Raw genomic sequence first — 15,227 nt, 5'->3', positions numbered from 1 at the left:
GATGATCGGAGTTGGCGGAAAGGCATAGGCTCTGTTGAACCACCATTTCTCCGTCAGGGCGTCCACCCCATACGCTTGAGGGTCCCTGTACCTTGAATAGTATCTTGCCATCTTTTTGTTGCAGGGGGAGGCGAACAGGTCGACTTCCGGAAGGAACCCCAACGAAAGAATCCACTTGAATACTTCTTCGTGGAGAGACCACTCGTTGTTGTCTAGGAGCCTCCGAGAAAGAAAGTCTGCCTGAACATTCTGAACCCCTGGAACATATGTCGCTGTCAGATCCTTCAGGTTTTTCTGGGCCCAGGACATAATTGGCTCTACCTCTTGTAGTAAGGAGAGACTTCGAGTCCCCCCTTGCCTTCTTATGTATGCCACTGCTGTGGTATTGTCCAGTCTGAGTAGGACCGAGGAGCCTTGAATGAGATGCCGAAACGCCAGAAGTGCTTGGAAGGCTGCTCTCAGCTCCAGGATGTTTGACACTATCCTTCTGGAGGGGAATTCCCAAGTGCCCTGAGCCACTTCCGCCAGACAGTGGGCACCCCAGCCCCTGTTGCTGGCGTCTGTTGTTATAGTCACCCAAGCAATGGGAAGGATGGAATGGCAGTTGGAGAGGTTTTCCCGTTGGAGCCACCATAGGAGAGAGTGCCTCATGGATGCAGTAATCCGAATCAGCTGGGTCTTGCTGCCCTTCCACTGGTGAAGGAAGCCCTTCTGAAAAGGCCTCATTCTCCATTGGGCCCACCTCACCATCGGAATCGCCGCCACCATAGTGCCAATGATCCTCAGGCATTGGAGAGCGTGAAGATGAGGAGTAGAAAGAGCTGGGTGGATCCTGTCTCTGAATGTCGAGATCTTCTCTTCCGGTAACAAAATGGTGCCTCTGACCGTGTCGAAGAGGGCACCCAAAAACACCAGAGACTGCGATGGGTCTAACTGGCTCTTCTCCTGGTTCAGAATCCATCCGAATTCCTGTAGTGTGGAAATCACTTGCCCTCTGTGTGCTATGAGTTGCACCCTGTCCTGTGCCAAGAGAAGCAGGTCGTCCAGGTAGTGATGTAGATGAATCCCCCTGGTTCTCAGGAGAGCTACTATTGCCAACAGCACCTTTGAGAAAACCCGAGGAGAAGTTGATAACCCGAAGGGAAGGCATGTAAATTGTAAGTGAAGGTTGCCCACGGAGAAGCGGAGAAATTGTTGAAAGTTTTCCGCGATGGGAACGTGAAAATAGGCGTCCTTGAGGTCTATGGACACCATCCAGTCCCCTGGTTGAACTGGCTGTTGAATTGTGGAGAGTGTTTCCATCTTGAACCTCTCCTTTTTGATGAAGCGATTTAGATGGGTTAGGTCTATGACCGGCCTCCAGGCCCCACTCTTCTTCTGAACCAGAAAGAGGGGAGAATACATTCCCATGCCTTGCTGGCTGACTGGGACTGGGATGACAGCGCCTTGGGCCAACAAAGATTCTATGTAGGCTAAAAGTATTGTCCTTTTTTCTTCTGATGCCGGAAGAGTAGTGGGTACCCACCTGAGTCTGGGAGGGTCGGTAAAGGTCCAGGCATGACCAGAGGAGACTGTCTTGATTGTCCAGAAGTCGTGAATCGAAGCCGCCCAGACATGCCGAAAGTGGAAGAGACGGGCCCCCACACGGTCTGCCTGAGCGGGCCCACTTTCAAAAAGATTTGGAAGGTTGCCTCTCCCCTTTCGACTCACTACCTGCAGCCTTCTTAAAGGACGATTGCCTTGATTTCCAGGATCTGGAGAATTCCCGGCCTGGCTTGTAAGTACGAGCCTCTCTGGATCGATCTTGATATTGCCTCTTCGGGAAGGATCTTCTTTGGCCTTGCAGGCGCCTATCCTGAGGTAGGAACCCCGACTTCCCGCCAGTAGCCCGTGTAATGGCCTCATCCAGCTTGTTGCCAAAAAGAGAAGAGCCCCCGTAGGGAATTCGGCACCATACCTGCTTAGAGGCTGGGTCAGCCAGCCAAGGGCGGAGCCAAAGAGCCCGCTTGGTGGTGACCGACGAGAGCATTACTCGGGCCGCCAGGCGAATGATGTCAATCGAGGCCTCACCCAGAAAAGCCGATGCTAGCCTTAATTCTTGAATAGGCGAGTTCTTCGCTGTGTCATCTGAAATATTCCTTAGCGTATCTTGAACACTATCCGTCCACACCTCCATAGCTTTGGACAGGGCTGCCAGGGCTAAGGCTGGTTTGCAAGCCATGCCTGCTGTAAGGTACACTCTCCTCAAATCAGCATCAATCCGTCTGTCCAGAACGTCTTTAAAGGACACTGTGTCCTCCAAGGGGAGTGTCACGTGTTTCACCAGCCTCATCACAGCTGCGTCCACCAAAGGAGCTGATTCCAGATGCTTCACTTCTTCCTCCATAAAGGGATAAAGCTTTGAAATTTTAGTAAGCATGGAGTTTTTCTTCTCCACCTTGCTCCATTCATCTGTGATGATCTCGCCCAACTCAGAAAAGAAAGGAAAGTTAACTCGCTCCTTCTTTAGCTGTTTAAAGAACTTTCTCTGTTTGGGAGGGACAGCCGTCGGATCCTCCCAATTTAAAGTTTCTCTAATCGCCTTGACCAAGGGAGGTAGCAGAGCGAAGTCAAAACCCACACAGGTATTATCTTCATCCGAGTCACTGTCAGAGTTGACCACTGAAGGGTGGCTAGGTACAGAGGACTCCCAGGTGTCCTGCAACTGAGTTTCCCTCACTGGGGAACCTGGTGGCTCTGCCTGAGGGGTAACAGGCCGGACTGCCTCAATACCCTTAAGTGATTCCTTCACAACCCTCTCAACTAGGGCTTTAAGTTGTTGGTCCGAATCACCTCTTTCCCTGGAAGCGTTGGCGAAGCAGGAATCGCACAGCGATTTACCGACAGGTACTTGTGATCTGCATCCCCAGCAGACACTTGATGAGTGGCTGGAGTGGGCCACTGAGGAGTGCGAGCGCTCCTCACTACGGTGTCCTGATTTTGAGGAGGAGCCGTAATGCTTAGATTTGGAAGAGGATTGCCGGTGATGCGACTTTGACGAATCACTTCCTTTGTGCGAGCTGCGACGCTGTTCTGACCTGGAAGGGCTAAAGCAAAAGACAGAGAACCACAGAAACAAAACAGAGCAGTTAGAAAGAACGATCATCTGCGGAAATACACCCCCCCCACCCGCCTAAGGACCCTCGGCAATGGGACCTGCCCTTGTACCTTGTGAGAGGAGGCTGGCCAGAGGCAGGCGGTGGAGAGCTCATGTCTTCAGAAATATCCATCTGACTGCAAAGTTAACGTAAAGCATACAAATTAACTTGGCTATGAGCCAGGGAGCGACAGCCCTCCTGTATGTAAAGCTACTTACCAGTAGCTGATTCACTGGAGCGTGGGGAAGAGCCAAAAACAGCCTGCAGGCATTCCCAGGGTCTGCAGGCTATTTTCCCAGTTTAAATAGGGCGCCCCAGTGACGTCACCGCCCGTGACGAGCGAACGCCAGTGAGCATGCGCGATTAGCGTCGATTTGCCGCTATCGCGCATGCGCGAAAACCAAGCCTTGGTTTCGTGCCATCCGCGCATGCGCAGTACGGCCGGACACAAAGTGAAAGTAAAAACGGCGGCTGGAACGCAGGAAGAACCAGCCGCCATGCCTGCAACCACATGAACAGTAAGACGAGGGGGAAAGACACACAAGGGAGAGGAACAACAAGGAATTCCAACAGAAACTGCTGCCATGATAGCAAGGAAACATCTCACCAATCCCACCACGATCATCAGGCCGAAGGTAAACACCGGACTTTCCAGGGGCAACAAGGGGTCACCTGCTAATAGCTGGCTATCCAACCCATGCGCGGCCTCGCCTGCCAGTGGCCAGGGAAAATGGCTTCTTCCTGCGCCTCTTCCAACGCCCCACTCCATACCCTGCTAATAGCTAGGGCTTAGCGGAGTAATGCGACTTATCCTGATCCAAGTCGCAGCTCGGCCAACCTTGATCGTGGGGATAAACATCTTCAGGTAGGAAGACCAACACTAGGTCTTGCGAGGAGGACAAAAAAAGAACACGGCCGGGGGCAGGGAGCAAAGATTTATGGGAGTAGTGTCCTATAGGGTAGTAGAGGCGGGACTTAACCCACACGTTGCTGCCATGGAGTCTGTCAGGAAATATTTTTTTTTTGTTTGTGTGTGGTAAAAAAAATTTGTGTGTGTTTTTTTCAGAAAATTTAGATTTTACAAACACAATTATCACATGACATAAAGAATTTCAATTGCCACAATTTTATTCTACAGAGTCTTTACACTAAGAACATACTGTATGTAGCATTTTGAGGTTTTAAGTACATTTCTAAGTACAAAACTTTATTTTTTTGTATGTGTGTGCAAAATGAAAAAAATAAAAGGCCCAGGCACCGAAAAGGTTAAAATGTATAAAAAGCAAAACAAATGTTTAATTCTTATAGAGTAGGTAAGGGTTAGACCCTATGTCAAGTTTTTATTGCTGCTTGAAATTCATCTTTCTTTTACTGAAGCAAAGTGAGAGGAAATCTAAAAATTCTGAGTTGTCAACAGAGCCAGAATGAAGGAAAATCCTTCACTGAGGACACCAGTTCCTATAACAAATCTCTAAGATAAGAGATCTCTTCATTTTGGAGACATTTTCCTCTCATTTCGTGTTGTTTCTCCAGGGCAGGAAGTGAATGGAAATCTCCCTAATGGGACACAGCAAAAAATAATTTGATACGGATATTGACCCTTCCCTACTATATGTAAAACAAAAGAAATATTTGCTTTACATACTGTATATCAGTTTTACTGGTACCAGAGAGGAACCACCACAAAGATAATAAAATATATTGTTTATTACAAATTCTTAATATTATACATAAAAACATAGAACAACAGTCTATTATGCAATGTTAGCCATCATATTACTGTAACCAATAAACTTTGCTGTATTGTGCCAGAGGCCGACGTGTTTCACATATATCAGCTTCCTCAGGGCCTCATTCTCATCAGAGATGGTGGTGGAATGTACGGCGTGGGCACATTTACGTGGCCTAGTGGTGCCACAGATTAACCACTTGACCACTGGGCACTCCCTTCCTAACCAGACCAATTTTCAGCTTTCGGTGCCCTCACATTTGAATGACAATTACTCAGTCATGCAACACTGTACCTATATGAAATTTTTGTCCTTTTTTCACACGAATAGAGCTTTCTTTTGGTGGTATTTAATCACTGCTGTGTTTTTTATTTCTTTGCACTATAAACGAAAAAAGACTGAAAATTCTGTAAAAAAATGCATTTTCTTCATTTCTGTTATAAAATTTTGCAAATTTGTAATTTTTCTTCATAAATTTTGGCCAAAATTTATACTGCTACATATCTTTGGTAAAAATAACCCAAATCAGTGTATAATATTTGGTCTTTGTGAAAGTTATAGAGTCCACAAGCTATGGTGCCAATCTCTGAAAATTGATCACACCTGACATACTGATGGCCTATCTCATTTCTTGAAACCTTAACAAGCCAGGAAAGTACAAATAACCCCAAATGACCCCTTTTTGGAAAGTAGACATTCCAAGGTATTTAGTAAGAGGCATGGTGAGTTTTTTGAACTTGTATTTTTTTCCCATAATTCTTTGCAAAATCAAGATTTTTTTTTCTTTTTTTTCACAAAATGTATTATATTAGCAGGTTATTTCTCACACACAGCATATGCATAGCACAAATTGCACCCCAAAACACATTTTACTACTCCTCCTGAGTATGGCGATACCACATGTGTGAGACTTTTACACAGTGTGGCCACATACAGAGGCCCAACATGCAGGGAGCACCATCAGGCGTTCTTGGAGCATAAATCATACATATAATTTCTTGACTACCTCTTACACTTTTGAAGGCCCTGGAGCACCAGGACAATGGAAACGCCCCAAAATGACCCCATTTTGGAAAGAAAACAACCCAAAGTATATTCTATGAGGCATAATGAGTCTTTTGAACATGTCATTTTTTTCTACAAGTTTTTGGAAAATGTGTAAAGAAAATGAAAACGCATTTTTTTTTTACACAAAGTTGTCTATTTATACAATATTTCTAACACATGGCATGTGCATACCAAAAATTACACCCCAAAATAGATTCTCCTATGCCTCCTGAGTACAGCAATACCACATGTGGGAGACTTTTCCACAGCCTGGCCACATACAGAGGCCCAACATGCAGAGAGCACCATCAGGTGTTCTAGGGGCATATATTTGACTACCTATTACACTTTTGTGAGGCACTCTAGTGGCATGGATGTGGCTTAGATGAGAACTGATGTGGCATGGATGAGCATGAATGGGGATGGATGAGCCATGGATGGGGATGGCTGAGTATGGATGGGATGACTGAGCATAAATATGTATGGCTGAGTACGACTGAGTTTGGCTGGGTACAGCTGAGTATGGCTAAGTGTGGCTGAGGATGGATGGGATGGCTGGGTACAGCTGAGTATGGCTGGGTACGGCTGAGTACAGCTGGGTATGGCTGGGTATAGCTGGGTATTGCTAGGTATGACTGAGTATGGCTGGGTATGGCTGAATATGGCTGGGTATGGCTGAATATGGCTGGGTATGGCTGGGTATGGCTGAGTATGACTGGGTATGGCTGGGTATTGCTGAGTATGGCTGGATATGGCTGAGTATGGATGGGGTGGATGGGATGGCTGAGCATAGATGGATGGATGAATATTGCTGAGTATGGATGGAATGATGATTATTGCGGAGTAAGGATGGATGAGTATTGCTGAGTATGGATGGATGGATGAGCATGGATGAGTATTGCTGATTAGGGATGGATGGCTGAGCATGGATGAGTACTGCTGATTAGGGATGGATGGCTGAGCATGAATGAGTATTGCTGATTAGGGATGGATGGATGAGCATGGATGAGTATTGCTGATTAGGGATGGATAGCTAAGCATGGATGAGTATTGCTGATTAGGGATGGATGGCTGAGCATGGATGAGTACTGCTGATTAGGCATGGAAGGCTGAGCATGGATGAATATTGCTGATTAGGAATGGATGGCTGAGCATTGATAGATGGATGAGGCTGCAATGGGCACAGATTGGTGCTGTAGGGCACTACAGATCCATCCCAGAGCGCTGCTGCACCCGATCTCTCCCCTCTCCACTCACACTGTACTGATGGGTTCAGAGAGGGGAGAGAGCAACCGGACATGACGCCGCTTTGTTTACAAGTGATCGCTCCATCATTTGATGAAGCAATCACATGGTAAACGCCCAGTGTCAGTGGCCATTTACCGTGATCTGGTCACGGATATTCCCGGGTGCACGCCCCAGGGAGCGTGCAGGAGCATGATTCTGGGAGGACGTCAATGTACGCCCCTCCCAGAGTTATTGAGCCGCGCTGTAGCCATCATTCGGCTATGGCACGATTGTTAAGTGATTAAACAATTGGTATGAGGGAGATCAAATCACCACTCAAGTGCAAGCAGTCAAATCTCTATCCAATATAAAGGATGTATTATACCAGTCATGATCCTCTAGCCGTAGCCCAAATTAATCATATGTGGCTGAAAACAACGTTAGGAGATGACCTGTAAGTACAGCCTATACCCAGTGTTTTCTCCAGGGAGTAAAGCTTCCCAATGTGGGGGCATTAAATCTTTCCTCCAATAGGTATGTCACAGCCAGCCAATATAGGCTATCTTACACCAAGCCTTGACTGCATTTCACCATCTCAGTTGAAGTTTTGTGTAAGATAGCCCTATATTCGCTGGCTGTGACATACCTATTGGAGAAAAGATTTTTTAGCCGCATATGGTTTATTTGGGCTAAGGCTAGAGGAACATGACTGGTATAACACACCCCCTTATTGGATAACGATAGCGTTGACTGTGGGTACTTGCACTTGAGTGGTGATGTGATCTCCCTCATACCAATGGTTTAATCTGCCGCACAACTAGGCTACGTCGTAAATGTTGTGCCCACCACCATCTGTAAGCCACACTCTTTAAGCGATGTGCCAACTCTTTGCTGTCAAGAGACTGATGCCCTGAGGAAGCTGATATATGTGAAACACATCGGCCTCTGGCACCATACAGCAAAGTTTATTGGTTACAGTAATGTGATGGTTAACATTGAATAATAGACTGTTGTTCTATGTTTTTATGTATAATTTTAAGAATTTGTAATAAACAATATATTTTAGTATCTTTGTGGTCGTTCCTCTCTGGTACCAGTAAAGTCTGATTCAAATGGGGATTTTTTGTAAATGATGGTTTAGAGGGATGCGGTACCATTTTTTTAGCAGATATTTCTATGCTTGGTATTTGCTACATATACGTTAACTATTTTTCACTCTCTTCAGCAGGCAAGAGACTTAATATCCCATAAAAACCGAGGCATGACACACACACACATAAACACATGTTTTCTAAGCCTAGGATCACAGTGTTGATTAAACCTTTTTGCTGCTTAGAGATTTACATGTGTTGATGTTGTTCATCATCATTGTAGCAGCACATTGATTTTTAGTGAGGTTACTACCAACAAGCAGTTAAACCTTTTAGTAGAAAACCTGTAATTGCCAGTGTAGCCCTAAACTTAATTATAGCTTAAAGTTGGAATGTGGAAGATGAAAAAATAAATAGTTAAAGTTTGAACTGTTACATTTTTTTGCAGATGCTGGAGAAGTTAAGTGAAATAAACAAACCTATTTTAGCTTTTATTATGTTCATAAATGTAGGTGTTATGTATAACATACATATAGCAAATTCATTTTATAAGTTATGTGTTAGTAAACAGTCAACACGTTTGGTCCAGTAAAACCTGAACAGATGAATAAACATAATGCATGCCAACATGTTCTTTTCTAAATAAATATATGACATAATATTATATCATAGATTCATGGAATTCATGGAATTCAGTAATCTATATTATTTATAAACAATAGCTACAGATACAGATTGTGGACTACAGTATACTGTTATCTCAGTATAATACATAAATATATTATGCACCATATTTAAAAATGCATGTGACTTATTCTTTTTTTTTTTTTTTCAGGTATACATTGTATTTAACGATCACAACATTCTTCTTTCCTTTACCTTTAATAGTGGCTTGCTACATTTTAATTCTGTGTTACACATGGGAGATGTACCATCAAAATAAAACTGCTGGATGGTAAGAAAAATATATGTCTGTTTGCTAGTCAAAAAAAAAAAAAAAACACCCTTTATACAATAGAACTGCATATATTGTATACATAGTGTATATATATATATATATATATATATTGTAGTGTTTGTGCTACTTGTAAGAAACTCTGGTCATCATGTTTTACAAGTATCTGAAAGGGGAATCTTTGTATCACATGTATCAAAAGAATAACTTTCTGTGTTGCTTAAAAAAAAAATGTCACAAAATTAAAACATTTCTGGTAAAAGCTCATAGGCAGCAAGTATTTTAAGTACTGCAAATGTGAACACTTCCTGAGGAGTCAATTCCCTAGCACAACTCCATACCTCCAGCACATTATAGCTGTTTCCTCTTATGAGAGTGTCTGTAATTCCCTACCCTTGCTCCACAACATAAACTTTTATGTAGCAGCTAGGGAAGGAGCAAAGGAAAATATTACAGACTGTTGCCTGAATGAGTCTACTGAGGCTGCTGACATCAAGTCCAAGATGGTGGCACCCAACAGCAGTCTCTGGACTTTTTGGATACCTATACAGGGAAGACATTTACAATTAAATAACATGTAGAAAATACTTTCAATTCACATGTAATCTTATGGGAAGTTTTTGTTGAAATTATTGGTCTGGCAACAGGGTCTTTTTATAGAAACCTTTCTTCTTTCTTCCAGCCCAGGAGATTAAATTAGGGAACAATATAATTGTTTTCTATGGATATAAACTGTACATAGTTCAGGCATTTTAAAGCCTTAGTTCACCTTTTGTAGCAGAATGTAAGATTTATTATTGAAATTGAAGTATTTTATATGCACATCTGTGCCCCAGCCATTTCTATATAGCTCTCACTCCCCCCCCCCCCCCCCCCACTAACCACTGTGAATCTGCCTCTTCACTGATGTGAATTTCAAAAAAATTGCATAATTACATTTTTAATAACGCAATTTCTCTTGCAGTGGGAAGGAGGAACTTGAAGTGTTGGATGAATGATGTGGGTATGATAGGTGATGCAAATTCAATTGCATTGGGAAGGAAGGAGAGAATGGTGGCTGAGATATGTCAGTGTGAGTGGTTGGAAGTCTAGCCACATGATGTCAGCACACACAGGAGACAAAGATCTTCCAGACTCTGCCAATGATCAGGAAATCTTCCATTGTGCACAGAATGCCTGACTTAATACCAGTAGAAACTTTTTGTGCAAAGGGATGGCTGCAATGGGCCTCTTCAAGCATTTAGATATGGCTTTCAAATTCTGGGTAAAGAGGTATTACAGTATTACGTTATTGTCATTGCATGTAATTAAGCTGAAATTCAACAAAAAATGAACTAAGCTTTCAATTAGTTGATGCAGTTCTCTTAGTTTCTTATAGTAATTCCTTTACTTACTACTTCTCTGACCCACTGTTTTACTTCATCCGCTCTTTGAATAGTTGTTTCTTTCTGAATTTCTTTAGAATCTTTAAAACTTGCTGCTCTCCTTTTCATTGCTCCTTTAAGCCTTTCAGCTCTTTCACCCATATTGCCAAGGGCCTCAGAAATTGGTATACCTACTACAGCAATTGCCAGGCCATAAACTCCTACTTTTACCCTCACAGATGCATCACCAACTGCCAAAAAAGCTTTATCCACTCCATATACTCCCTCCAGTCAATCAGCCAGAATTTAAAGTGCATATGGTGATGGCTGTGCAAACAAAGTCTTTTCCTTGTAAAAAAGTGCTGTAGTGCTCTGTGTCCCATCGGTGTCAATGCATCCACCTCATGGGGGCTGTAAAAGATCCACACTCACCAGATATGTTGGACTCCCTTGCCTTATAGCAGGAGGAGTCTACTATGCTTGTAGGTCATTAATGGGGACCAATCCCAATACGATATCCTCTGGTTGCTCCCTCTATGTTGGGTTACCTCCAATGATGGCTCCGGGGGATCCAGGGAAAATAAATTTGCAATGTGCGGTATATGAAAAAGAAACTTCATAAAGTAAAATCCTCTAATGATTTATTGGAAAACAGCAACATACATAATAAATATTCCATAAAGGGTATTGCTAAAACTGTTAATATGACAAAACTAGACGCCACAATAAACAAAACATCAGGCCTGCTCTTGCATGACGTGGTCGCTACTTATTTCATAGCATGCATTCCACTCTCTGGCCTGGTAGTGACCTTTGGGGAGTCAGAATGACACGTTTCATCATCTATGTGCAATGTTATCAAAAGCAGCTTTTGATAACTTTGCACATAGATGACGAAACGTGTGGTGCCAGTGAGGGAACACAGAGTCAGAAATTGGGAGATGACAACCAAACTCTCTCCCCAATTTGGTAGGAAGGCGCAGGTAGGTGTTTGGGGTCAGCATGGAGTCTGTACCTATCATTGGCACATCGCAAGGACTTTTGAACCTGCACCCAAGTGGAACAAAGACCACTATGATTCTAACACAGAAATTCTCTGAGGAACAAATGAGTGAGGCAACATGGATGGTTGGAAACCATAACTTGCCATAAACGGAGACAATCGGGAAGCAGTATTAATGGCACTATTATGAGCAAACTCCGCCCAAGGTAAGAGGTCTAATCAGTTGTTATGGTGGTCAGAAATGTAGCAACGTAGAAACTGTTCCAATGACTGGTTGGATTTTCTGCGGCCCCATTGGACTGCGGGTGATACACAGAGGAGAAGGAAAGCTGAATTCCCAAGTGTGCACAAAAGGCCCACCAAAACCTGGACAAATTGGCTACCCCTGTCCGAGATGATAACCTTGGGCAACCCATGTAAGCGAAAGATCTCCCAAGCAAAAATGGATGCCAGTTCTTTGGACGTGGGCAACTTCTTAAGTGGAATACAATGTGACTAGGGATGAGCCGAACACCCCCCTGTTCGGTTCGCAGCAGAACATGCGAACAGGCAAAAAATTCCTTCAAACACGTGAACATCGTTAAATGGGACACGAACATGAATAATATGCATGGTATTGTCGTAAAAAGTGTTTGGGGACCTGGGTCCTGCCCCAGGGGACATGTATCAATGCTAAAAAAGTTTTAAAAACGGTCGTTTTTTTGGGAGCAGTGATTTTAATAATGCTTAAAGTGAAACAATAAAAGTGAAATATTCCTTTAAATTTTGTACCTTGGGGAGCCTATAGTATGCCTGTAAAGTGGCGCATGTTTCCTGTGTTTAGAACAGTCCGAGAGCAAAATGTCATTTCTAAAGGAAAAAAGTCATTTAAAAGTACTGGCGGTTATAATTAATTGTTGGTCCGGCAATACACATAAAAGTCATTGAAAAAAATGGCATTGGATTCCCCCACAGTCCATTACCAGGCCCTTTGGGTCTGGTATGAATATTAAGGGGAACCCCGTACCAAAATTTTTTAAAAAATTGTGTGGGGGTCCCCCTCAAAATCCATACCAGACCTGAAGGGTCTGGTATGGATTTTAAGGGAAACCCCACGGCAAAATTTAAAAAAAAAATGCGTGGGGGTCCCCCCAAAAATCCATACCAAACCCTTATCCGAGCACGCAACCTAGCAGATTGCAGGAAAAGAGGGGGGACGAGAGAGCGTCCCCCCTCCTGAACCGTACCAGGCCACATGCCCTCAACATGGGGAGGGTGCTTTGGGGTAACAGCCCCCCAAAGCACCTTGTCCCCATGTTGATGGGGACAAGGGCCTCATCCCCACAACCCTTGCTGGTGGTTGTGGGGGTCTGTGGGCGGGGGGCTTATCAGAATCTAGAAGCCCCCTTTAACAAGGGGACCCCCAGATCCTGCCCCCCCTCTGTGAAATGGTAACAGGGTACAAATGTACCCCTACCATTTCACAAAAAAAGTGTGAAAATGGTAAAAACGACAATACACGCCTTGGGACAAGTCCTGTATTAAAAAATAAAAAATAAAAGTGTCCCACGAAGTCCATTCATCTTCTTCTTTTCTCGCTCCGACGGACCCAAAAAAAAAGAGAAAAGAAAAAGCTGTACGCCGCCACCGATCTGCCTCCATGGGAGGCACCTGCTGTAATGACCGGCCTCTCAGGTGACAGTTCTTTTGTGACAGTTCTTTTATAACTGAGGGCGGTACCACACAGTGATGTCGCCGGGTGACCCCACCCCCTCTGACGCACACATCCTTATGGCTTCCCTGTAGCATCAGAGGGGGTGGGGTCACTCGTTTTTTTTTTTAATTTTGGCGCGGAGTTCCCCTAAAATCCATACCAGACCTAAAGGGTCTGGTATAGATTTTGAGGAGGACCCCCACACCATTTTTTTTTTTCATTTTGGTTTGGTGTTCCCCTTAATATTCATACCAGACCCTTTTTTCAATTACTTTTATCTGTATTGTCGGGACAGATTCATTATAGCCATCGACTGGGAGATGCCTCATACGGAGAAACGCAGCATCGGGTGGAGCTTTAGGATGTGACGTCACCACGTACCAGCTGGCTGGCCTCTGCTGCGGCTGTGTTGTTCTTTTGAAATTTTCTGCTTTGCTATATGCTTTTACGATGTCAGCCATCCATCACTTGAAGCACCTTCTTTCCTCTTTTTAATGTCTCATCATACACTACGAGTGATCTCATTGGAATAAAGTTTGTAAGGAGAACACCGCAGCTTGTTGCACCAGCATTACAGCACTCAGAACGGCTTGAAGAGGAAGGAATCCTGTTGGAAGTCCAAATCAGCTGTTCCTGTCTGAAAGATCTGACACACATGAGCCCTAAAGATCTCTGTAATAGGGGTCCTACATATCTGGTAAGCAGCCTTTTTTACTATTGCTTGGCTTATGAAATTACATGATGAAGACAATATCCCCCACTTGACTGAAAGGCTTGGTCTTAGTGAAGTTTTATACCTTTGGGTGTCATCTAATAAGGACCCTAACTAGCCCCCTGATGGACTTTGCACTCAATTGTTTTTCATTCATTTTCATTTTTTCACCCTTCACTTATTTTCAGCCTGTAGTTAAGGTTGATATTCACATATTGACTTTTTTATAAGTGTGTTTGTCACAGGTAGCACACCTGATTTCATTTATACATTTCCGTATATTCAGTTTTTTTTAGGTTGCAGCATCTTTATTTATGTTATTATAAATTTCAAATTTGTTCACATCTTATTGATACTTCAATTGTCTGGAGGGGCCACCCACTGGCGTAAACAGGTAACCCCGCCCCCTTTTGACGTTACGTCACATAACGTCAGAGAGGGGTGGGATCACCCATTTACATAACCGGGTGGTCTGCCCTCAGCTGTCATCACAAAGAGGCTTCAGTCAGAGGGAGCCTCCCATGAAGGCAGAGTTTTTTCATTTTCTTCTTTTTTTTTATCGGGTCGTCAGACGCTGTGATCGAAGATGAATGGACATTGCGGGACATTTTTATTTTTTAATAAAGGACTTGTCCCAAATTGTCTACTGTCATTTTTAACATTTTGACACTTTTTTGGTGAATGTGTAGGGGTACAATGTACCCGATACCCATTAACATAGGAGGGGCCCAGACCCGGGGGTCCCCTTGTTAAAGGGGGCTTCCAGATTCTGATAAGCTCCCTGCCCGCAGACCCCCACAACCACCGAGCAAGGGTTGTGGGGATAAGGCCCTTGTTCCCATCAACATGGGGACAAGGTGTTTTGGGGGGGCTGTTACCCCAAAGCACCCTCCCCATGTTGAGGGCATGTGGCCTGGTATGGTTCAGGAGGGGGGGCTGCTCTGCATCCACATCGCCAAACGGACCGAAAAAGAAAAAAAAGCCTCAACCGTTCTACCTGACGCCACTGGGAAGCCCCCGTGGCTCAGAGGGGGGCAAGGTCACTCGTTTACATCACCGGATGGCCCTACCCTTAGCTATATAACAACTGTCACCCAGAAGAAGCGTCAGTCGGCAGGAGCCTCCCATGGAGGCGAAACGGTTGCAGCTTTTTTTTCTTTTTTGGTCTGTCGGGCAGTGTAGATTTACATTGACGGGACATTTTCATGTTTGTATTTTTTAACCACTTAAGGACTAGCCTCGTTTTGGAATTTAGGTGTTTACATGTT

The 15,227-nt window shown here is 44.1% G+C and overlaps 1 protein-coding gene across 1 annotated transcript in view; it reads left to right on the top strand.

Moving 5' to 3' along the window:
* MCHR2 (melanin concentrating hormone receptor 2) overlaps nucleotides 1-15,227 on the top strand; it is a 314,186-nt gene that overhangs the window by 275,591 nt on the left and 23,368 nt on the right. The window contains exon 4 of the mRNA XM_073629126.1: nucleotides 9,068-9,187. Within this exon, the coding sequence (XP_073485227.1) occupies nucleotides 9,068-9,187 (120 nt within the window). The remainder of the gene's footprint in view (nucleotides 1-9,067; nucleotides 9,188-15,227) is intronic.

This window comes from Aquarana catesbeiana, linkage group LG04, assembly GCF_042186555.1.
Source record: "Aquarana catesbeiana isolate 2022-GZ linkage group LG04, ASM4218655v1, whole genome shotgun sequence".
In the NCBI taxonomy this organism is placed as follows: domain Eukaryota; kingdom Metazoa; phylum Chordata; class Amphibia; order Anura; family Ranidae; genus Aquarana; species Aquarana catesbeiana.
The sequence above is the reverse complement of the archived record's forward strand: the minus strand, read 5'-3'. Positions and strand labels throughout refer to the sequence as shown.